Consider the following 24,253-nt stretch of genomic DNA (forward strand, 5'->3'; position numbering starts at 1 on the left):
GCAAAGTCTGCACGATCTCCCCATGTCTGCGTGGGTTTCCACCAGGTGCTCCAGTTTCCTCCCAATCTGAAAGGTGTGCTGGTTAGGTGCATTGGCCATGGCTAAATTCTCCTTCAGTGTATTTGGAAAAGTGATGAGAGGATTTTCACAATAGCTTGATTGCAGTGTTAAGGTAAGCCTACCTGTGGCTAATAAATAAACTTTTAACTTGAGAGTCTTTGGAATTCTCTACCCCAGGGAACCGTTGGTACTCAGCAATTGTGAGGATTCAGGACAGAAATAAAGAGATTTTTGGACGCTAAGGGAATCGAGGGACTTTAAGCAAACGGAAACAGAAAATGCTAGAAAATCTCAGCAGGTCTGACAGCACCTGTGGAGAGAGAATAGAAGGAGCAGCGCTCCGAAAGCTTATGGTATTTGCTACCAAATAAACCTGTTGGACTTTAACCTGGTGTTGTGAGACTTCTTACTGAGAGAGAATAGAGCCAACGTTTCGAGTCTGGATGACCCTTCATCAGGGATGTAGAGATTGTGCGAAACGGAAGGTTGTGGAGGACCAGCCATGGTCTTAATCAAGCGATGGAGTAGGTTTGAGAGGCAGGGTGACCTTTCCTACTGACAGGAGGTAAAACATAGTGCTAGGAGGATGTGCCAGTCATTGTCCAGGGTCTAGTGCCTACTGCAGACAGATTCCCTCTTGAACAGGAAATAATACACAGGATGTGTTATCAAAATACATCACAATCATATGCTTCACTGCATAAGATAAAAGCGCCTCCGAAATTGCTACCGCGTTGCACAATACAATTTCCAATTTATGAATCTTTATCCAGACCCTGTGAATGGAGCCTGTGTGTGGGTTATGTTTAATTGTAGAAACCTCTCCAGTTGACTGACCTGGCTACAATACTGTCACTTTCAATGGAATCGATCCTCGCAAGGTCCAATCACTTTGTAAGGAAAATCATTTGTATTTATAGAACATCTTTCACAACCTCGGGATGGTTGAGAGCATTTCACAGTCAAGATTACTTTTGAGACGTACAGGCTGTGGTATCAATGGGGGAAAGTCCTGCTAGCAGCATGGGGATGAACGAGAGGATTCATAGATCCATTTCTCATTCCGTTCTCCTTTAACAGAAACTATTGATCATGTTCTTTTCTGCAGCAAAGTTCCCTGGTTACCAGGTTACCGGAACCAGCTCTGGTTACTCGGTTACTGGGATCAGCCCCGGTTACCAGGTTACTGGGACCAGCCCTGGTTACTGGGTTACCGGGGCCAGCCCTGGTTACCAGGTTACCAGAACCAGCTCTGGTTACTCGGTTACTGGGATCAGCCCCGGTTACCAGGTTACTGGGACCAGCCCTGGTTACTGGGTTACCGGGGCCAGCTCTGGTTACTGGGATCAGCCCCGGTTACTGGGTAACTGGGATTAACCCTGGCTCCCAGGATCAGCCCTGGTTACCGGGTTACCAGGACCGGGCCTAGTTACTCGATTATCGGGATCAGCCCTGGTTACCAGGTTACCGGGATCAGCCATGGTTACCAGGATCAGCCCTGGTTACTGAGTTACCGGGATCAGCCCTAGTTATCTGGTTACCAGGATCAGCCCTGGTTACCAGGATCAGCCCTGGTTACCTGGATCAGCCTGGGTTACTGGGTTACTAGGACCAGTAGGCAATTTTCTCTTCAGGCTACTGAGAATTGTGCATAGATCACATGATCATGACAAATCAAAGAAGGCTATTCAGCCCATCCTTACATCATCTACTATCTAATGACAGACAAAAGACTCACAGAAACTGGAGTTCCATTTTAAGGTTCACAGGACCAGTTTGGACCAACACCAGTCATTTTCCACGTTTTACTGGTTTCCTTTCTGAGTGATCAGCTCACAAGACAATTTCAGTACTCTGACTATTCCTGATTTGGCAACGCAGTCTAGAATCTTCTGTGCCTTGTTGTTTGCATTACAAAATGTCCCAAAACACTTTGCAGAGAGGACACAAAGCAACACCCAGTCATAGAAGGAGACAATAGGACGGGCGATGAGAAGCTTCATCAAAGAGGTTGGGTTTCTTTTTAAACAGTGGGAAAAGGATGAGAATTGAGTGACTGGAGAGGGAATTCCAGTGCTAACGTAACTTAGCCATGGCTCTCATTTGAACAAAAATATCCAGTAAAGGTATAATTTAATTTTATTAATAAGTTCAACAGTACATTGAAAGAAAGACTTGTATTTATGTAGAAATTTTCACAACCATTGGATGCACGTTACAACCAATGAGGTAATTACCAAAGTGTAAGTCACTGTTATAATGCAGGAAATGTGGGACCCAATTTGAGCACAGCAAGATCCCACAAACAGCAATGTGATAGTGACCAGGTAATTTGGTTCTGTGATTTCGGTGGAAGGATAAACATTTGGCCAGGGTACCAGTGGTTACTCCCCTGCGAATAGTGTTAGGGGATTTTTTAAATGCTCTTTCGGAGAGTCAGTGCAGACTCGATGGGCCGAATGGTCTCCTTCTGCTCTGTAGTGATTCCATGCTTCTAAATCCAACCAAGTAGGCAGACAGGGTCACGGTTCAACATAACATCTGAAAGACAGCACCTCCAACAACGCAGCACTCCCTCGGCACTGCACTGCTGTTTTTGTGCTCAGACCCTGGAGTGGGTCTTGAACCCAAAACCTTGTGACTCAGAGACAGGAGTGCCGCTGACTGAGCCACACTGACGCTGCTGGCTGAATATGCTGATACTTAAATTATTGTAATATCCAAGTAAAAATTCTCATTGTTGCATTTAAAATATACAATATTTTAGCTGTTCTAATTAATCAGAAACTTGTTACATAGGGAGTGTGAAGCGCTAGAATAGATATCTCATTTTCTCTCAGGAGTTTGTACAACACATAACATGTGAACAAAAGTACATTGTGACTCCCCATTTCTGCCATATGTGAGTGTGTTTCTAGGTAACATCTGGCCCAGCAACAACCTCAATGTGGCAAGTGTCAATCCTCACAACCATGACTAGATGATGACTGAGTTTATCTGAGCAACGAGCTATGGTGACATAAACCCCGTCACTAGATTTCTTGATTAATAAGGAGATCAGGGATTATGGGGAAAAGGCAGGAGAATGGGGTTGAGAAAAATATCAGCCATGATTGAATGGCGGAGCACTCGATGGGCCGAGTGGCCTAATTCTGCTCCTATGTTTTATGGTCTTATGGTCTATATTGCATTGAACGAATTTTCCATTCTCTAATTACAACATAAAGGGGCACATTGGAACAGAAGCAGACCATTCAGCCCCTTGAAACTGTTCCATAATTCAATTAGCCCAAGGCTGATGTGTATCTTAACTTCATCTATCCACACTGGCTCCTTAATACCTTTGGGTAAAAATCTCTTAATCTCAATTTTGACCCTCCCGCCTCCAACAGCTTTTTGCAGGATAAGGTTCCAAATTCCCACAATCCGATGTTTGGAAGGATGTTTCTGGACATCATCCTTGTCTGCCCAACCCTAACCTGAAGGTTCCATAGTTCCTACCCACAGAACCATAGCCAATCAAGTTTTCTTACTCATTTTTATTCATTTGTGTGACATGGGCTGGGCCAGCATTTATTGCCCATCCCCTAGTTGCCTGAGGGCAGTTGAGAGTCAACCACATTGCTGTGGCTCTGGAGTCACATGTAGGCCAGACCAGGTAAGGACGGCAGATTTCCTTCCCTAAAGGACATTAGTGAACCAGATGGGTTTTTCTGACAATCGACAATGGTTTCATGGTCATCGATAGATTCTTAATTCCAGATATTTTTTATTGAATTCAAATTCCACCATCTGCCGTGGCGGGATTCGAGCCCGGGGGCCCAGAACGTTAGCTGAGTTTCTGAATTAATTGTCTCACGAGAATACCACTAGGCCATCGCCTCTGTTGAAGATCAGGTCATAACAGACCATTAATTCAAAACAGTTAACTTTTAAAAACATAATTCTTAACTGCATCAAATTGCTTTGCAGTGTTTAAAGTGTGAGGTACTGTATAAATTTACCAGTTAACAGTGACATTTTGGATTCTAGATTCTACAAAGTTTGAGTGGATGTCACCATTGCAAAAGAAAATGCACATCATTACAAAATAACACTCTACCGTCGTGTGTGTTTCTAGTTTCCCACCTCCGTCCCTGCCGGTAAGCTGACAGTTTCGTGCTTTGCAAATTTGCAAATACATAAACCAGAGCCCTCGTGGATGATTTGTATTAAGAATGTCCTCATCACAGCAGTGGATGGGAGAGTGGGATCCAGGACACCCGAGCGGCTGCGAGGCCCAACGCACTGGTGGGCCGGGGATCAGCAGGGAGAGGAGGACATCTGGTCGTAGTCGGGGCACTTGAGAAGCGCTGGGTAGTTGGCACTCATTTGCAGGGAAGCGTCGCTGGAAATGTCAGAGGGACTCCGCCCCCGTGGCCAGGCGTCTGGGTGCAGGAACTGGCCAGAGTAGTTCGAGCAGTTACTGAGCCTGGGTCTGTAGAAGCTGGAGTGGGGTCTGTAATTCTCCGGGGCAGCGTATCTCTTCATAAAGAGGTAGACCGACATGACTCCAGCGCTCTGCAAGAACACAAAGTACAATACTGAGGGTGAAATGGGTTTGTGGTCAGTGCATTGAGACCTTTGATGCGTTGGGAAATTAAACACCCTCTCCTCTGCTCTCCCTTCCTCTCCCTCAAAGCCTACAGACATTCTCCTCCCAGGTTGGCACATCAACAGCCAATAAGCAGCCTGGGAGCAACTTCTCCTTCTGACTGGAAGAGATCCGATAGTCACTGTGTGATCGCTGGAAACTAAGGGATCAGAGCTGAGTGAATATGACTATTTCTATTGGGAATCACATTCTGAAAGGATGTTGGAGATAAATCCATGTTGGAGTGAACCCAATGGGTTTTCTGACAATCGACAATGGTTTCATGGTCATCAGTAGATTCTTAATTCCAGATTTTTTAAATTGAATTCAAATTCCACCATCTGCCGCGGCAGGATTCGAACCCAGGGCTGTTGGAGATAGTAACTTTCAGATGGAATTGTGATATGCCGTGGAAAAAGAGACATTAGTTGGGTTATGAGAAAGAGCAGGGAATTGGGACTCATTCAAAAACTCTAACAAAGAGCCAGCATGGACACAGTGGGATGAATGGACTCCCTCAGGTTTTGTGTCATTCACTGAGTGCATTTGGGTCGTTTAGGGATCTTACAATCAGCAAATGTCCATCTACGTGACTGGCCTGGATTCAAAGTGAGAGTCCAGATGTGGTGAGAGTGTGAACCTTCTACGTTTCAAGGGATCAACCCATTGATCAACTTTCAATCAATGACTTGGATAGTCTAATGATTTTAATCAGGCAATTGAGGTGGGCCTGTTAGAATATGAACTCCCTGGTTAAGGGCCAAATTGATGGGCTCTTGCTTTGTATTTAACCAGGCGTGTCAGTTCCTCTGGGACTCCGAGTGCAGGCTGCTAACTGAAAGCTCTCTGTGTGCTGTTGTCAGACTTGTAAATAAAGGGATTTTGGTGAAGGGACTTCTGCCTCCGAGGGCTTATTACAATTAGCATCGGAAATAAAAATCCTAACTGCAACAAATAGAGTTCTTCAGTGTGGTTGGCCATTTAACCGGTAGCATTAATTAATCAAACACAAGTGTTCAATATAAACTAATCTGCAGCGAGACTGCCTGTTTCAACTAAGCCTTACTGTGACTCGAACTCATTTAGCAATGTACAGCACATCATAGAATCCCTACAGTGCAGAACAGGCCATTTGGCCCATCGAGCCTGCACTGACAACAATCCCACCCAGGCCCTATCCCCGTAACCCCACATGTTCACCCTGCTAATCCCCCTGACACTAAGGGGCATTTTATCACGGCCAATGCACCTAACCAGCACATCCGTAGACTGTGGGAGGAAACCGGAGCACCTGGAGGAAACCCACGCAGACACGGGGAGAACGTGCAAACTCTGCACAGACAGTGACCCAAGGCCGGAATCGAACCCTGGCGCTGTGAGGGAGCAGTGCTAACCACTGTGCCACCCTGGTGCTGGGCCGCTGACAATTCTGATGGTTTTGATCATGGCTCCAGGTTGTTTGGTTGGGTCTAATCTGGATCAAGCTGATTCGCTGGGACTGGAAGTATTGTGGGAGTAAGCGTGATGAGCTGATCCAGTTAGGGGCCGGTTATTACCTCAGTCAACAGGAAAGAGCTGGCAGAAAAGGCAAAGGACCACCCATATCTGTAGTGGAAATAGGTGTCTGGGTCCGGGGTTCTGTTTAACATTTCATCATTGATGCTGGATATATACAACACGAGTCCCACAACCAGTGACAAACCTGCAAAAGAAATGATTCATCGTAAAGCAAGTGTCGCACAAACATGAAGAAACTGTGATGACTGTTATTGATCCGCCAGTGCAGAAGGCCATTCAGCCCATCGAGCCTGCACCAATAACAATCCCACTCTATCCCCGTAACCCCACGCATTTACCCTGGCTAACCCCCTTGACACTAAGGGTTAATGTAGCATGGCCAATCTACCTAATAAGAAGTTTAACAACACCAGGTTAAAGTCCAACAGGTTTATTTGGTAGCAAAAGCCACACAAGCTTTCGAGGCTCTGAGCCCCTTCTTCAGGTGAGTGGGAATTCTGTTCACAAACAGAACTTATAAGACACAGACTCAATTTACATGTATAATGGTTGGAATGCGAATACTTACAACTAATCCAGTCTTTAAGAAACAAAACAATGGGAGTGGAGAGAGCATCAAGACAGGCTAAAAAGATGTGTATTGTCTCCAGACAAGACAGCCAGTGAAACTCTGCAGGTCCACGCAACTGTGGGAGTTACAAATAGTGTGACATAAATTCTGATTCTAGGATCGCATGATAAAGACTCAGGAGGAAAAAAGCAGAAATATTTATGTGAAATAGTGTGACATAAACCCAATATCCCGGTTGAGGCCGTCCTTGTGTGTGCGGAACCTGGCTATCAGTTTCTGCTCCGCGACTCTGCGCTGTCGTGTGTCGCGAAGGCCGCCTTGGAGAACGCTTACCCGAATATCAGAGGCCGAATGCCCGTGACCGCTGAAGTGCTCCCCAACAGGAAGAGAACAGTCTTGCCTGGTGATTGTCGAGCGGTGTTCATTCATCCGTTGTCGCAGCGTCTGCATAGTTTCCCCAATGTACCATGCCTCGGGACATCCTTTCTTGCAGCGTATCAGGTAGACAACGTTGGCCGAGTTGCAAGAGTATGTACCGTGTACCTGGTGGATGGTGTTCTCACGTGAGATGATGGCATCTGTGTCGATGATCCGGCACGTCTTGCAGAGGTTGCTGTGGCAGGGTTGTGTGGTGTCTTGGTCACTGTTCTCCTGAAGGCTGGGTAGTTTGCTGCGGACAATGGTCTGTTTGAGGTTGTGCGGTTGTTTGAAGGCAAGAAGTGGGGGTGTGGGGATGGCCTTGGCGAGATGTTCGTCTTCATCAATGACATGTTGAAGGCTCCGGAGGAGATGCCGTAGCTTCTCCGCTCCGGGGAAGTACTGGACAACGAAGGGTACTCTGTCCACTGTGTCCCGTGTTTGTCTTCTGAGGAGGTCGGTGCGGTTTTTCGCTGTGGCGCGTTGGAACTGTTGATCAATGAGTCTAGCGCCATATCCTGTTCTTATGAGGGCATCTTTCAGCGTCTGGAGGTGTCTGTTGCGATCCTCCTCATCCGAGCAGATCCTGTGTATACGGAGGGCTTGTCCGTAGGGGATGGCTTCTTTAACGTGTTTAGGGTGGAAGCTGGAGAAGTGGAGCATCGTGAGGTTATCCGTGGGCTTGCGGTACAGTGAGGTGCTGAGGTGACCGTCCTTAATGGAGATGCGCGTGTCCAAGAATGCAACCGATTCCGGAGAGTAGTCTATGGTGAGCCTGATGGTGGGATGGAACTTGTTGATGTCATCATAGAGTTGTTTCAGTGATTGTTCACCATGAGTCCAAAGGAAGAAAATGTCATCGATGTATCTAGTGTATAGCACCGGTTGAAGGTCCCGTGCGGTGAAGAAGTCTTGTTCGAACCTGTGCATGAAGATGTTGGCATATTGAGGTGCAAATTTGGTCCCCATGGCTGTTCCGTGTGTCTGGATGAAGAACTGGTTGTTGAAGGTGAAGATATTGTGGTCCAGGATGAAGCGGATGAGATGTAAAATTGCATCTGGAAACTGGCAGTTGTTGGCGCTGAGCACTGAGGCCGTTGCAGCAATGCCATCGTCATGGGGGATGCTGGTGTAGAGTGCTGAGACATCCATTGTGACGAGGAGCGCTCCTGGTTCAACTGCTCCATGTGTGCCGAGTTTCTGTAGGAAGTCCGTCGTGTCGCGACAAAAGCTGGGGGTTCTTTGTACAATGGGTTTCAGGATGCCCTCGACATAGCCGGATCTACCTAACCCATACGCCTTTGGAGTGTGGGAGGAAACCGGGGCACCCGGAGGAAACCCACACAGACAACAGGTAATCAAAGGGAATGGTTTTTAGTTTATTTATTGCTAGTCACAAGTAAGGCTTACATTAACACTGCAGTGAAGTTACTGTGAAATTCCCCTAGTCGCCACACTCCGGCACCTGTTCGGGTCAATGCACCTAATCAGCACACCTTTCGGACTGTGGGAGGAAACCGGAGCACCCGGAGGAAACCCATGCAGACACGGGGAGAATGTGCAAACTCCACGCAGACAGTGAACCCAAGCTGGGAATCGAACCCGGGTCCCTGGCGCTGTGAGGCAGCAGTGCTAACCACTGTGCCACCGTGCAGGCCCAGGAAATGTCAGGAAACACATTGTCAAGGTGGCTGTGGGATATATAACATCAAAACAATCTGAGGCAGTCGGAGAGATACTGTACGGTATTTTTCATTTGTTGGGGTTAGTCAGGCGAAGTACATAATGCCCGTGAGCTGCCATGACACACATCCCCGTCATGCTGGGTGTTGTTGGGTGCTGGCTGTGTCAGTGCCAGCAGGTGTTCGTGGATGTTTGACACTGAGCAAAAAGATTTATTCATTATATGTGTCACAAGTAGGCTGACATTAACACTGCAATGAAGTTACTGTGAAAATCCCCTAGTCGCCACACTCCGGCACCTGTTCAGGTACACTGAGGAGAATTTAGCATGGCCAATTTAGCATGGACTGTGGGAGGAAACCAGAGCACCCGAAGGAAACCCACGCAGACACGGGGAGAATGTGCAGACTTCACACAGACAGTGACCCAAGCCGGGAATCGAACCCAGGTCCCTGGCATTGTGAGGCAGCAGGGCTAAGCACTGTTAAATGAAGTGAAGTTTATTTATTAGTCATAAATAAGACTTACATTAACACTGCAATGAAGTTACTGTGAAATTCCCCTCGTCGCCACAGTCCGGCATCTGTTCGGGTCAATGCAACTAACCAGCATGTCTTTCAGATTGTGGGAGGAAACCGGAGCACCCGGAGGAAACCCACGCAGACACGGGGAGAATGTGCAAACTCCACATAGACAGTGACCCAAGCCAGGAATTGAACACAGGTCCCTGGCGCTGTGAGGCAGCAGTGCTAACCACTGTGTCACCGTGCTGTCCATGGCATGTTCTGAGACAGAGAAGACAGGACTGTGCCACCCTCATGGAAAGATCCGGCTGGGTGACCTCTCCCATCATGCTCTGCAGGGAGATACCACCCAGACCCAAAGGTGAGCAAACAAAATGAGGCAACAGAAAACACATTGCAAATCAGAAGAAACTTGGCAAATCGGTTGTTTGTTTCCTTTTTTTTTCATGACCATTACCTGAAAGTATGAAGAAGATTCCTGATACAAATGCTAAGATAGTCCTGTGAGGTCTAACGTGTCCGATGTTGTTCAACACAAAACCAATGAACATGAAGAACAGGCTGACCAGTGGGAAAGGAGTAGAGGATCGTATCATTTCTGTGGGACGAAGAAGATTTGAGAAATCAATAATCACCGGAAAGAAAGAAAGATGTGAATGTTTATAGCAAAAAGTCACAGTCTCAGAAAATCCGAAAAACCCTTTCCAGGCATGAAGCGTGGGATTTTCCGGCCGCATGCGCCCCAAGACCGGAAATTCCCGTCCAAGGTCAAAGGGCCTTTAAATGATCCGCCAAATGTTCCCGTCCCGCTCGCTAGGATCCCCGCGGCAGGCGGGATGGGAACGTTCTGTCCAGAGTATTCTTGGCATTGAGTCACTGTTATGATGTGGGGAGACTGCAGTCAACTTGCACACAGCAAGCTTCTGAGAACAGCAACGTGATCTGACCAGATCATCGCTTTCAGTCACGTTGGCTGAGAGATAAATTTTTGCCAGAACATCGAGGAACTCCCTGGCTCCTCTCTGAGATAATGCATCTTTCACACCCACCTGTGAGAGGTCACAGATATAGGGTCAGAGACAGTAGATTGAAAACTTGAGATGAGGAGGAACTACTCCTCGCAGAGGGTGGTGAATTTGTGGAACTCGCAAATTGTGTATTGAGTATTGTGTTGAGTTTTGGTCTCCTTATTTGAAGAAGGATGTTGCGGCATTGGAGGCAGTTCAGAGGAGGTTCACCAGATTGATTCCGGGGATGAAAGGGTTGACGTACGAGGAGAGATTAAACAGTTTGGGCTTGTACTCGCTGGAGTTTAGAAGAATGAGAGGGGATCTGATTAAGGTTAAAATACTAAAAGGGATTGATAAAGTAAATGTAGACCAAATGTTTCCCCTTGTGGGGCAATCCAGAACAAGAGGTCACAGGTATAGGTTGAGAGGCGGTAAATTTAAAACTGAGATGAGGAGGAACTACTTCTCGCAGAGGGGGGTGAATTGGCAGAACTCACTGCCTCACAGCGCGGTGGAGTCTGAATTGTTGAATGGTTTCAAGAGGTAGATAGACATTTCTAATTAAAAAATGGAAAGAGGGATATGGGGAACAGGTGGGGAGGTGGATTTGAGATCAGGCAGAGATCAGCGATGATCTGATTGAATGGCGGGGAAGGCTCGAACCTGCCTACTTCTGCTCCTAATTCCTATCTGCTATAGAACCTCTTTCATGAGCATGAACTAGTTACTGCATTTGCCAACCTTGCAATTACTGCATTTCAGTCACTGGATTTGTGTGTAGCTATGAGGAGAGGTTGAGTCTCTTCTCCCTGGAGAAAAGGCCGAGAGGAGGCTTGATCGAGTTATTCAAGATCCTGAGGCGTGATTTTTAAAATTCATTTTATTGGACGTGGGCATCGCTGGCTGGGTCACCATTTATTGCCCATCCCTAACAGCCCTCCATTCTAGAGGACATTTGAGAGTCAACCACATTGCTATGGCTCTGGAGTCACATGTAAGCCAGACCAGGAAAGGATGGCAGATTTCCTTCCCGAAAGCACAATTAGTGAACCTGATTGCTTTTTACAACAATTGATAATGGTTTCATGGTCATCATTTTACTTTTAACTCCAGATTTTTATTGGATTCAAATTTCACCATCAGCCGTGGTGGGATTTGATTCCAGGCCCCCAGATCTTGCCCTGGCTCTCTGGACTACTAGTCCAGTGATAATACCACTATGCCACTGCCTCCCTCATGAAAAACTATTCTCTCTCAAGAGTACATCAAGTAGAGGCCACAGATTCAAAATAATGGACAACAGGAGTAGAAGTGGGGGGAGGGAAGATCTTTTCGCCCAGAGGGTAGTTGGAGTCTGGAACAAACTTCCTGACATAGTTGTGGAGGCAGGTTCGATTGAGGTATTTGAAAGGGAATTAGATTGCTATCTGAAAAGAATGAATGTGCAAGGTTATGGGGAAAAGGCAGGGGAGTGGAATTAGGTAGAATGCTCTCCCAGAGAGCCAGTGCAGACTCGATGGTCTGAATGGTCTCCTTCTGCACTGTAAAGATTCTGTGATTCTATACCAGTTTGAAATGTTTCTGTAAGATTCAGTAAAGTCTTTGCCAGGGCAAGGAGTAGTTGTGGTGAGTGGATAGACATGTTTCAGGGTATGGGATAAACAGATGAGAGAGAAGTGGATGTGTTGATGCGGTTTGATGAAGGAGGAACTTTGTGTGGGACATGAATGCTAGCACAAGTTGGGCCAAATGGCCTCTTTCTGTGCTCCACACTGGATGCAACAATTATAAATCATTCTTATATAAATAAAGTTTATTTATTAGTCGCAAGTAAGGCTTACATTAACACTGCAATGGAGTTACTGTGAAATTCCCCTCGTCGCCACAGTCCGGCGCCTGTTCAGGTCAATGCACCCTAACCAGTACGTCTTTCAGACTGGGGGGGGAAACCGGAGCACCCGGAGGAAACCCACGCAGACACGGGGAGAATGTGCAAACTCCACGCAGACAGTGACCCAAACTGGGAATCGAACCCGGGTTCCTGGTGCTGTGAGGCAGCAGCGCTAACCACTGTGCCACCGTGCCGCCCCATAATAATATTGAATAATATTAAATATTGAACTCATGCTCGGACAGAGAATGGATACTGACTCAAGACACTGACGGTTGACTCGGAGGTCAGCTGGACATTCATGGGCATCACATACTCAATGGTGAAGCAGTGGCCACGCTCTATTCCTGCCGATAGAACAACAGATTGTTAAAGATCGTCAATCATTACAAATCACACAGCAGCGGGGATGGAAAAACCTCACCAGAAATCATCAAATTGACAGCCCCTGAGGCAACGCATGCCTACACGGCAACACCTTCATTATGTCTGTACTACAGAGGATCATTAATAGCACAGCATGCTAATACCACTGTAAAGTGGACTGGATTATCCAGAAAGGATTGTGACTTCTGGAAATTAAGTGTATTATATTTAACCAGTGCGATACTCTCCCAAACACATACCACTCTTACCACTGTGAAAATATTATTAAACAAGGCAGAGGGTTAGATTTGAAGGCCAGTTACATCATATATATTTATACAGACAGACACGCATAGGACTGGGATCTTAGAATCATAGAATCCCAACAGTGCAGAAGGAGACCATTCGGCCCATCAAGCTTTCACTGACAACAATCCCTCCTAAGCTCTATCCCTGTAACCCCAAGTCTTTACTCTACCAAACCCCTGACACTAAGGATCAATCCACCTAACCCGCACATCTTTGGACTGTGGGAGGAAACCGGAGCACCCGGAGGAAACCCACGCAGACACGGGGAGAATGTACAAACTCCACACAGTCACCTAAGACTGGAATTGAACCTGGGTCCCTGGCACTGTGGGGCAGCAGTGCTAGCCACTGTGCCACCATGCCACCCATACAAGAGTGATTTATGTATCTTTAAAGATTTGTATATGATATATACAGAAGTGATTTGAATATCTGGAAATCAGTGTATATGATATATACAGGAGTGGTTTCCATATTTGTAAATCAGTGTATATGATATATACAAATGTATTTATTTTTCTTTATTCTTTCATGGGCTATGGGCAAGGCCAGTACTTACAGCAGCCGAGGGGATAATTAAGAGTCAACCTCATGGGTCTGGAGTCACATGTAGGTCAGACTGGGTAAGGATGGCAGATTTCCTTCCCCTAATGGGCATTAGTGAACCAGATGGGTTTTTCCAACAATCGATGATTACTGAGACTAACTTTATAATCCAGATTCATTAAATTCCACTGGATACTGTGATGGGATTTGAACCCGTGTCCCCAGAGCATTAGCCTAGGCCTCTGGATTACTAGTCCAGTGACATTATCACTATACCATCCTCCCCTCCTGTTCTTGAATGGTTAAATGAGAAAGGGGCAATTTTTTGGGTGCCTACAGGCTTTAGGCCTCTTAAATATGTAAATTAGGGGTCTTACTGATGTTGAAGGACTCACTGAAAGGAATGCTCTTTCCCTGCCCATGGGGCTACCAGAAGGAACAGGAGACGTTCCCCTCAATTCCACATGAGGCATAACTTCCTCTCATCAACCCTCATAGCCAGCTCCAATCATCCCTCCCTGGGCTTAGCTGTGACAATGGAATCAAGAGGAATGGGAGGGAATGAGTACTTCAGGAGAAATGGCCCCATTGAAGGGGTAGGTGGCCTGCTATTGATGCCATCGCTCGGGGGGGAGCTGCCTCTGAAGACTCACCCACCATTGTGCTGATGGCTCCTGGGATTCAATTCCACCAGTCCTCTGGCCTCTCAGTCTGGGTGCACATTGGTCATTTCACATCAAGTTCAAATAGTCCCAAATTAAATTCGACACCTTCCTGTGAACCTTGAGTACAGGAGCAGGGATGTGTTGTTGCAACTATACAGGGCCTTGGTGAGGCCACACCTAGAGCACTGTGTGCAGTTTTGGTCTCCTTTTCTGAGGAAGGATGTTCTTGCTCTCGAGGGAGCGCAGCGAAGGTTTACCAGGTTGATTCCGGGGATGGCGGGACTGATGTATGAGGAGAGATTGACTAGGTTAGGATTGTTTTCGCTGGAGTTCAGATGAATGAGGGGGGGGGATCTCATAGAGACTTATAAAATTCTAACAGGACTAGACAGGGTAGATGCAGGGAGGATGTTCCCGATGGTGGGGGGAGTCCAGAACCAGGGGTCACAGTCTGAGGATTCAGGATAGACCAGTTAGGATGGAGATAAGGAGATATTTCTTCATCCAAAGAGTGGTGAGCCTGTGGAATTCATTACCACAGGAAGTAGTTGATGCCAAAACATTGAATGTATTCAAGAGGCGGCTGGATATAGCACTTGGGGCAAATGGATCAAAGGTTATGGGGAAAAAGCAGGATTAGGCTACTGAGTTGGACAATCAGCCATGATTGTGATGAATGGCGGAGCAGGCTCGAAGGGCCGAATGGCCTCCTCCTGCTCCTGTCTTCTATGTTTCTATGATTCTAGCCATCAAATGAAATCAGAAAATGGCAGGAATGCAGCCAGTCATTCTGCAGAGCAAAACAGAGCAAAGCTTTGGGCGTGTCATCTGCCATTTTGCTTTTTCAAAAAGCAGTTTGTTAGTATGTGGCAGGTGGTAGTGTCAAAATCCCAAAGGGAAACTTGGCAAGCTACCACAAACTCTTTTCTTCTTATATTTTTAATCATGAGAAGATACGGGTGCAGCTGTCAGAAACCACAAATTCCAGTAACACTTTTGGAGATTTTAAATATTAAACAAAAACATTTATTAACAAACGGAAAGAAAACTTAAACATATAAAATTACATTTACACAGTTAAAATTAATTTTGCAGAACATTGCCCCCAAAGGTTTCCTACTTGGTTAGACTCACAAATAAACACCCCTTTAAGCAACAATCCCCAATAGATATTTAACCGATAAAAAATTCCAGTAATGTTAGCAAAGGCAATCTCACTGTTGCTGTAGGGGAGGTGTGTCACAGGGCTTCTCTATCTCTCAATTCATAAATCTTAAAACAACCCATGCTTTGTGAAACAAAATGAACCTTTCTGTGGGTTGGCTGAAGCTCCCTCACTTTGCTTCCTCACAGTTCTCTTCCAGCACAGGGCACACTCCAGGAGTTGCGGCATGGGGGCAGAGTGGTCAGCACTGCTGCCTCACAGCATCAGGAACCCGGGTTCAATTCTGACTTTGGGTCACTGTCTGTGTGGAGTCTACACATTCTCCCCGAGACCGCGTGGGTTTCCTCTGGGTGCTCCAGTTTCCTCCCACAGTCTGAAAGATGTGCAGGTTAGGTGGATTGGCCAAGGTAAATTGTCGCTTAGAATCCCAATATGTATAGGTTAAATGGATTAGCCATGGGAAATATGTGGGGTTCAGGGATAGGGTGGAGAGAGAGCCTGGGTAATATACTCTGTTAGACAGTCGGTGCAGACTCGATGGGCCGAACGGCCTCCTTCTGCACTGTAGCGATTCAATGATTCTTTGGAGATTCTCGGTCTTATGTGGCCCATCCCCCTAAGCTCTCGGCATCTCTCCTTAAGTACTTGCCCCTTCTTTCATCTTGATTCCATTGTCCATATCCTTCTTTGAAATTTACTTTTCCCGGAATATGAAAATCTTTTATGTTTTCCCTATGTAGGTTAAATAAAATTTAATAACTTTGCCTTATTTATTTATAACCTTTTCCAAGTTGCAAACCCTTTTTACCTCCCTTTGAAATTTAATAACTGAACGCAACAGACCTTCTTTATCTCCTAATGCAAATTTCTATCCATGTCCAACTTGTTTATAGAAAATACAATATGGCCTTATTGACTTGCTGGGATTTCACAGCGAGTGCCCATTGAAATCCTCAACTCTGTGGGGATACAGTGCCCAGCTGCTGTTCACACACAGCTGCAAACCTGCTTCACATAATAATAACACAATAAACCTCCAAAATATTACATTTTCTCCACAAGTCTTCATTCATGAGCAATAAAGTTGGGCTTGAGAACAATGTTCATACCTGCCAGAAAACAAACTCTCCAGAGCCCAGAATGCAGTGACATCTTAACTTCCATTGACATGTTCTGGGGGGAGATGGTCCCTTCTTCCAGGTACAACCAATAGTCGGTGCTCACCGCGACGCCGAGGAGACCCAGGCCACACACGGCGAACACGCTGCTCAGGAGAGTCAAGGCCTTCCGGCCACAGGAGGTCATTCCGCACAACATCAGGACCTGCTGTAGAAATGACAGGTCATTGAATGAATAAAGTAATCGCCCACAGTGTAACTTAGCAACACCATTCCCCAGGCTTCCCAGGACAGGGAGCTTCCTGGTTGGAACTATTCCTGGAGGATCAGTCACATCTCTATCCAAACGCCCCACCCCGCCAAACAGCACTTTCACCATTCTGAAGCACTTTTATAAACAATAAATTAAAATAGTTGATAAAGGCGCACGATTCTTTTTAATGCTCCTATTAAAAGCCTCCTCGGTTTTGTCACAAGAGTGTCCGAGGTTCAGTTCCATTTCTCCGCGGTGCCCGGAGCAATTTCCTGGAATGTTGGTTACCAGATTCCCGAGATGGTTTAGTCAGCTTATCCAGCAGCTGACTGAGCCAAAAATGTTTGACCGTTGATCTGCACCGAATTAATATCTGGGCCGACATTGGGAATGCTCCAATTTCCAGGGGTGGGTTGGGAGGGGGAGTGGAGGAGAGAATGAACCAACAGCCCCATTCCTGATCGCTCATGACCAGCTGTCTTCTCAAGGTGCCCGGACGCATCACGCGAGGGGTCACCTGCAATACGCCCCACAGCCAAACAGAGCAAATTTGCTGGTGCCACCATATTGGGTGGGTGTAGTTAAACTCGGAGGAGGACTACTACAGAATATAGAAAGAGATAAATCCATTCGCACAATGGCATTTGCACAATGGCATGCGATTGGCAAACGAACCTCAACATAGATAAGTGTGAGGTTGTAGACTGAAGTCGGAAAAATAAGAAGTTCACAGGCTTCTTAGAAAATAAATACACAGAAAATTTAAAATACTGACCCAGATTAATAAAGAACAAAGAACAGAGAACAGTACAGCATAGGAACAGGCCCTTCGGTCCACCAAGCCTGCACCGATCACATTGTCCTGCCTAGACCAACCACCCGTATCCCTCTATTCCCCGCCTGTTCATGTGTCTATCCAGATTAGTCTTAAATGTTGCTAACGTGTCTGTCTCAACCACCTCACTTGGCAGTGCATTCCAGACTCCCACCACCCTCTGTGTAAAAAACTTCCTGCACATCTCCACTGAACCTTTCCCTCCTTATCTTGAACTTGTGCCTCATTGTAATTGTCATTTCTGTCAATGCCCCTCATAATTTTATAAACTTCTATCAGGTCGCCCCCTCAGACTCCGTCTTTCCAGGGAGAACAATCCCAGTTTATTCAACCTCTCCTCATAGCTAATACCCTCCATACCAGGCAACATCCTGGTAAACCTTTTCTGCGCTCTCTCCAAAGGCTCCACGTCCTTCTGGTAGTGTGGTGACCAAAATTGGACACAGTATTCCAAATGTGGCCTAACCAACATTTTACACAACTAACATAATTTGCCAACTTTTATACTCGATGCCGCGTCCAATGAAGGCAAACATGCCGTATGCTTTCTTCACCACCTTTTCCACCTGTGCTGCCACTTTGAAGGATCTGTGGACCTGTATTCCCAGATCGCTCTGTGTCTCTGCTCCTAATGGTTCTGCCATTTATTTTATAGCTCCCACCTGAATTGGATTCACCAAAATGCATCACCTCGCATTTGCCCGGATTAAATTCCATCTGCTATTTCTCCGCCCAATTTTCCAGCCTATCCATATCCTGATGTATTCTCTGGCAATCTTCCTCACTATCCGCAACTCCAGCAATGTTAGTATCATCCGCAAACTTGCTAATCAGACCAGCTCGTTTTCCCCCCAAGTCACTTATATATGTTACAAACAGCAGAGGTCCTGGCACTGATCCCTTAGAACACCACTAGTTACAGACCGCCATTCAGCAAAACACCCTTCCACTGCTACCCTCTGTCTTCTATGGCCAAGCCAGTTCTGAATCCAGCTAGCTAGTTCACCCTTGATCCCGTGTGATTTAACCTTTCGCACCAGCCTGCCATGAGGGACCTTGTCAAGTGCTTTACCGAAGTCCATGTAGACAACATCTATGGCCCTTCCCTCGTCAATCATTTTTGTCACCTCCTTAAAAAACTCAATCAAATTAGTGAGACATGACCTCTCTCGTACAAAACCACACTGTCGCTAATAAGACCATTCAGTTCCAAATGTGCATATAAAAAATACTTGGGCTCATTTGCAATGAGATAGGACTGGAAGTAGAAAAGTTCTCTAAAACTTGCATGGAAACATGGTTAGACTCACAGAGAACAGGACACAACTCCGGTCTCCATGTCATCAAAAGACACTGAAGAAGATGTAAGAATGACTGACTAAAACAATGCCAGAAATGAGAGACTATCCCGGAGAGGAAAGATTGAACAGGCTGGGTCTATTTTCACTAGGAGACTGTGGGGCAGCGATTGGCACCTAGACTAATGAGTGCCCACATGGGTGACCCTCCTTCATCTCAGTGACCACAAGATTGAAATCGGGCTTGTCCACTAACCATGAGCCCGTGAATAACATTTAATACACGCTGAATATTTCAAAATGAGTTGTAGAAAATGTTTAAGCATTGATATATTATTAGAACTGATATCAACTTCAAATGGTTAAAAACAAAAGCAATACTGACACTTTGGACACAGAGGGAGCACACGGCTCTCACAGTCAATGTTGTGAGCAATCAGCACGCACCTCACTATCTCGCCCTGGTTTTACGAGAGAATTACTTCAACTACACCGAAGGAAAATAACTTAAGTGGATAGAAATCAGCAGAATGTGGCAACCCTGAGTGTGGCAACGGTCAACAAAATGTCTCGTGGGCCGCACTCAGAGCCCTGATGTGCCACAAGTGACTCCTAGGCCACAGGTTACCCACCACTGCTGTGGGTGACCTGATAGAGGAGAGGGGTGGGAGAGAGAATGAGACAGTTTGATGGTGCAGATGTTGAGAACGTGATTCCATTTGCAAATGGGACCAGAACTAGAGCCATAAATCTAAGATAGTCACATGGGCAGCACGGTGGCACAGTGGTTAGCACTGCTGCCTCACAGCGCCAGGGACCCGGGTTCAATTCCGGTCTCGGGTCACTGTCTGTGTGGAGTTTGCACGTTCTCCCCGTGTCTGCGTGGGTTTCCTCCAGGTGCTCTGGTTTTCTCCCACAGTCCCAAAGATGTGCAGATTAGGTTGATTGGCCATGCTAAATTGACCCTAGTGTCGGGGATTAACAGGATAAATATGTGGGATTACGGGAATAGGGCCTGGATGGGATTGTGGTTGGTGCAGACTCGATGGGCTGAATGGCCTCCTTCTGCACTATAGGGATTCTATAATTCTATGAATTAATCCATTGGGGGGTCCAGGAAATCTCTTTATCCAGAGAGCAATTAGAATGTGGAACTCACTTCCACAGGAAGCAGTTGAGATGAATAGAACAGATATATTTTAAGAGACAGAAAAGGAGAGTTTGGGAGGTTAGATAAAGGTGAGGCATGTGTGGAACGTACACATCAGATGGGCTGAATGACCCTTTTCTCTGCTGTAAGTACTTTATAGTCCAGGTTGAATGGAAAAGATGGCCACTTGGGTAAACTGTCGGAGGGAACCCAGAGAGGGTTGGGAAGGAAGCTGGTGGAGGAAAGAAAAAAAAAGAAACCTTTTTACCTCTACCTTGAGGTAATTTTTCCTCAGATTTTCTCCCTTCTCTCCTGAAGGCATTGACTGTTTCACAATCAGTTGACTCGCACTCAGCCTATCCGAGACAACTTGCCTTCAGCTACTTCCCCTGGGAGAATTCTCAATGGTTTTAGTGACAATGTTGACCGAGTGGAAATGAAGCTCAGAATGGGAGCCTTCAAATAATTATCTTTTCATTCATTAGCAAAGTGTTTTTGTGAGGGTGACATTAATAGAATCACCAATGCTTGCAGTTTGATGAACCGTGCAATGATTTGACATTTTTGCATAGGTACACATCATTCACCTGGGTAGAAAGGGGACAGAATACCTATCCAGCTATTCTCCTGCTGTTAAACAATGCTGAAAAATCAATGAATGCTCAATTAAATTGTAAGTTGCAGCAAAGCTATAAAAACGGCGTTGTTATCTTATTAGTAATGTGACAATGATTAATGAGTAAATACAAAAGCAGTAAATGGCACAGGGAAAATACTCTAATGGTTCAGGTCACAAACTCCAAAGTGTTTTATGGAGCCCGCCTGAATCATAAGTTTTGACGGGCACCACGGTAGCACAGTGGTTAGCGCTGCTGCCTCACAGCGCCAGGGACCCGGCTTCGATTCCCGGCTTGGGCCACTGTCTGTGTGGAGTTTGCACATTCTCGCCGTGTCTGCGTGGGTTTCCTTCGGGTGCTCCAGTTTCCTCCCACAGTCCAAAGATGTGCGGGTTAGGTGGATTGGCCACGCTAAATTGCCCCTTAGTGTCCCAAGGTGTGTAGGTTAGATGGATTAGTGGTGCGAGTATGTGAGGTTACAGGAATAGGGCCTGCGTGGAATTCTCTGCCAGGGCGTCACTGCAGACTCAATGGGCCAAATGGCCACCTTCTGCACTGCAGTGATCCTATGATCCTATTCTATGAGACATTAAACTTCATTCATTCCAGGGATGTTTGATCTTTGTTTGGTGCTAAGTTATCTGCTCTCAGTTAGGGTCAGGTTGGAGATGCTGCAATTGTCCTTGACCCAGTTGCCAAGGTTTCCATTCGCGGTTGTTGCCTGCTGGATTCTCCTGGTGATTGTGCATATTTGGGTGTCCAGTGAGAAAAGGACCACATGACTGTGAGGTCTTCCAGTATCAAACAGCTCATTGACGAAACTGTTTCACTCACACATGAGGAATGTTTTGGTGGAGGGTAAGTGTAAATGCGGCTGTGGAAATGGAGGGAAGGGGATTAGAAATTCATCATTTTTAAAGCCTTGATAATAAGATGTAGCATTGCTACAGGAAAATGTTAGTTGGTAAAAATTTAAAAGGTTACATAAAAATTAATGACGTGATTTCAAGCATCCGACTCCCATTAAACAATAACCAAACAGAGAAAGAATCTCTTCTCTGTGTGAAGCCACTGCAAACGGGGCAGCACTGGTTAGCACAGTGGTTAGCACTGCTGCCTCACAGTGCCAGGGAGCCAGGTTCGATTCCCGGCTCGGGTCACTGTCTGTGCAGAGTCTGCACGTTCTCCCAGTGTCTGCATGGGTTTCCTCCGGGTGCTCCGGTTTCCTCCCACAGTCCAAAGATGTGCGGATTAGGTTGGTTGGCCATGCTAAGTTGCCCCTTAGTGTCAGGGGGATTACCAGGGTACATGTGTAGGGTTACAGGGATAGGGCCTGGGTTGGGATGTGGTTGGTGCAGGCTCGATGGGCCGAATGGCCTCTTTCGTTACTGATGGGATTCTATGAATGAATCTCAGTGGCAGTGTGATGCCAGGTTCATCCCGATGATCTGGCTGATCCAATCAAACAGCATGTTTCTTTGGTTGTATTTAGTTAACAATGCTGCCTCAACTCCAGAGACCTGGGTTCAACTCTGGATGGCCAATCCACCTCACCTGCACAGCCTGGGACACTAAGGAGCAATTTATCATGGCCAATACACCTAACCTGCACATCTTGGGACACTGAGTGCCAATTTATCATGGCCAATACACCTAACCTGCACATCTTTGCATTGTGGGAGGAAACCGAAGCACCCGGAGGAAACCCATGCAGACACGGGGAGAACGTGCAGACTCCACACAGACAGTGACCCGAGGCCGGAATCAAACCCGGGTCTCCTTCTGTGCAATATGATGCGATGAGTAGACTCAGGGCCGGAAGTCAGAGGTAGATAAGAAGTGGGATTGGATGCAGGGAGTGTGAGTCACTCGCGCACAGTGGAATGATTCATCGCTGGGGAAACATCACGTTGTGTCTTGTTGCTGAATCCTGCCTGTCACGGATTAGTGGGGGGACTGTGGACCACCTCGCTGCATCCAGAAATAACCCGTTGCTGTTGGTGTTTCCAATGCTGTCGGGCTGGCTGGTGAAGTAAGATTTATCATTAAAGAATCACACAGCAGCTCTGGTGTGGGTGGTGTGCTGCAGGTTCTGAAGTGTGCACTGTGTAATCAGACACACAGCCCACCCACCAATACAACACACAAAATAAAACTCAGGAGCGTCTCAGTGTGTGAAAATGCCACATGGTGTGATACTGAGACACGCAAACCAGCTCGGCAACAAACACTTTCTTTTTAACTCTGTCTAGCATTTCTAAGATGTGTGAGATAGAAATAGGTCTGAGGGAAGGGGAATGAAAACATCCCAGGTTCAGGTGCTTTGACCAGAGCATCTTTGAGGAGCTGAGGGAGTGGGATTTCTAACCCAGAGGGGGTTAGCGAGGACAGGCTTTTCACCCAGACACAGGGGGTGGGAACGGAAGCCAGAGGGGGCATACATTCACACTGCCGGTCATCGTGGTTAGTTCTTACTGTCTGCTGTTTGGTTTGAGGGGTGAGGGGCGGCAGATCCTGGATCTTTCTCAGAGTAAGAAGTTTAACAACACCAGGTTAAAGTCCAACAGGTTTATTTGGTAGCAAAAGCCACACAAGCTTTCGGAGCTCTAAGCCCCTTCTTCAGGTGAGTGGGAATTCTGTTCACAAACAGAGCATATAAAGACACAAACTCAATTTACATGAATAATGGTTGGAATGCGAATACTTACAACTAATCAAGTCTTTAAGAAACAAAACAATGTGAGTGGAGAGAGCATCAAGACTGGCTGTCTTGTCTGGAGACAATACACATCTTTTTACCCTGTCTCCAGCATTGGAAACACCTCTCTCTCTCTCAATCCGTCTCTTCATAGAATCCCTGCAGTGCACAAGGAGGCCATTCAGCCCATCGAGCCTGCACCGACAACAATCCCACCCAGGTCCTATCCTCGTAACCCCACATATTTGCCCTGTTAATCCCCCTGACACTATGGGGCAATTTAGAATGACCAATCAACCATTAGTATCGGGGTCTAGCAGGGCAAATATGTGGGGTAAATAAAACTGAGATGTGGAGGAATTTCTTCTCCGCAGAGGGTGGTGAATCTCTGGAATTCTCTGCCCCAAAGGCTGGAGGAGGCTGGATCAGTAGAAGTATCTAAAGTGAAGGTGGATAGATATTTGATAGATCGAGGAATAGAGGACAATGGGGAAATGGCACACGACAGGAGTTGAGACCAGCATAGATCAGCCATGATGGTATTGAATGGCAGGGCAGGCTTGAAGGACCTGGTGGCCTACTCCTGCTTCTATTTCTTGTGTTCGCTCTCTCTCCTCAGATGCTGCCTGACCTGTTGAGTATATCCTGCATGTTCTATTTTATTTAGTCTCTTTATATGATTGGGAAAAGGTTAATAAGGAGAAGCTGCTCTCCACTCCAACCATTAGTTTTTGACGGGACACTAAGGGCTAGCTCATGTTTGACATTGAGAAAATCGAGTGCTGTCTGTTAAACAGGAGCTAAACCAATGGAAATGTATTGGTAGCCTTTCAGTTAACTAGAGGAATGTGAGGGTGTGGTTTGTACAATTCATGAAATGGTCAGGTTGATGCATTAATAATATCTCTACAGGAAATGATAATGTT

At 46.3% G+C, this 24,253-nt stretch overlaps 1 protein-coding gene across 1 annotated transcript; it reads right to left on the reverse strand.

Annotated features, from left to right (window-relative positions):
* Positions 1–4,362: 4,362 nt before the first annotated feature.
* LOC144501989 (voltage-dependent calcium channel gamma-5 subunit) lies at positions 4,363–16,663 on the reverse strand. Its single transcript, XM_078226008.1, has 5 exons — positions 16,468–16,663; positions 12,568–12,654; positions 9,864–10,004; positions 6,250–6,395; positions 4,363–4,620 (listed from the first exon to the last, which is right to left on the reverse strand). Exons 1-5 carry the CDS (start codon positions 16,661–16,663, stop codon positions 4,363–4,365), a joined length of 828 nt encoding a protein of 275 aa, XP_078082134.1.
* Between the last annotated feature and the right edge of the window lie 7,590 nt (positions 16,664–24,253).

Source organism: Mustelus asterias, chromosome 12, assembly GCF_964213995.1.
Source record: "Mustelus asterias chromosome 12, sMusAst1.hap1.1, whole genome shotgun sequence".
Classification (NCBI taxonomy): domain Eukaryota; kingdom Metazoa; phylum Chordata; class Chondrichthyes; order Carcharhiniformes; family Triakidae; genus Mustelus; species Mustelus asterias.

Bases quoted from the DNA above. Each gene is read 5' to 3' on its own strand.
- LOC144501989 (XM_078226008.1), bottom strand. From the start codon at position 16,663: ATGACCTCCTGTGGCCGGAAGGCCTTGACTCTCCTGAGCAGCGTGTTC. The intron at 10,005-12,567 runs GTCAGTATCCAT...TTCGTCCCACAG, and splicing joins GTCAACCGTCAGTGTCTTGA to AAATGATACGATCCTCTACT. The intron at 6,396-9,863 runs GTAATGGTCATG...TTTCTTTTGCAG, and splicing joins AATCTTCTTCATACTTTCAG to GTTTGTCACTGGTTGTGGGA.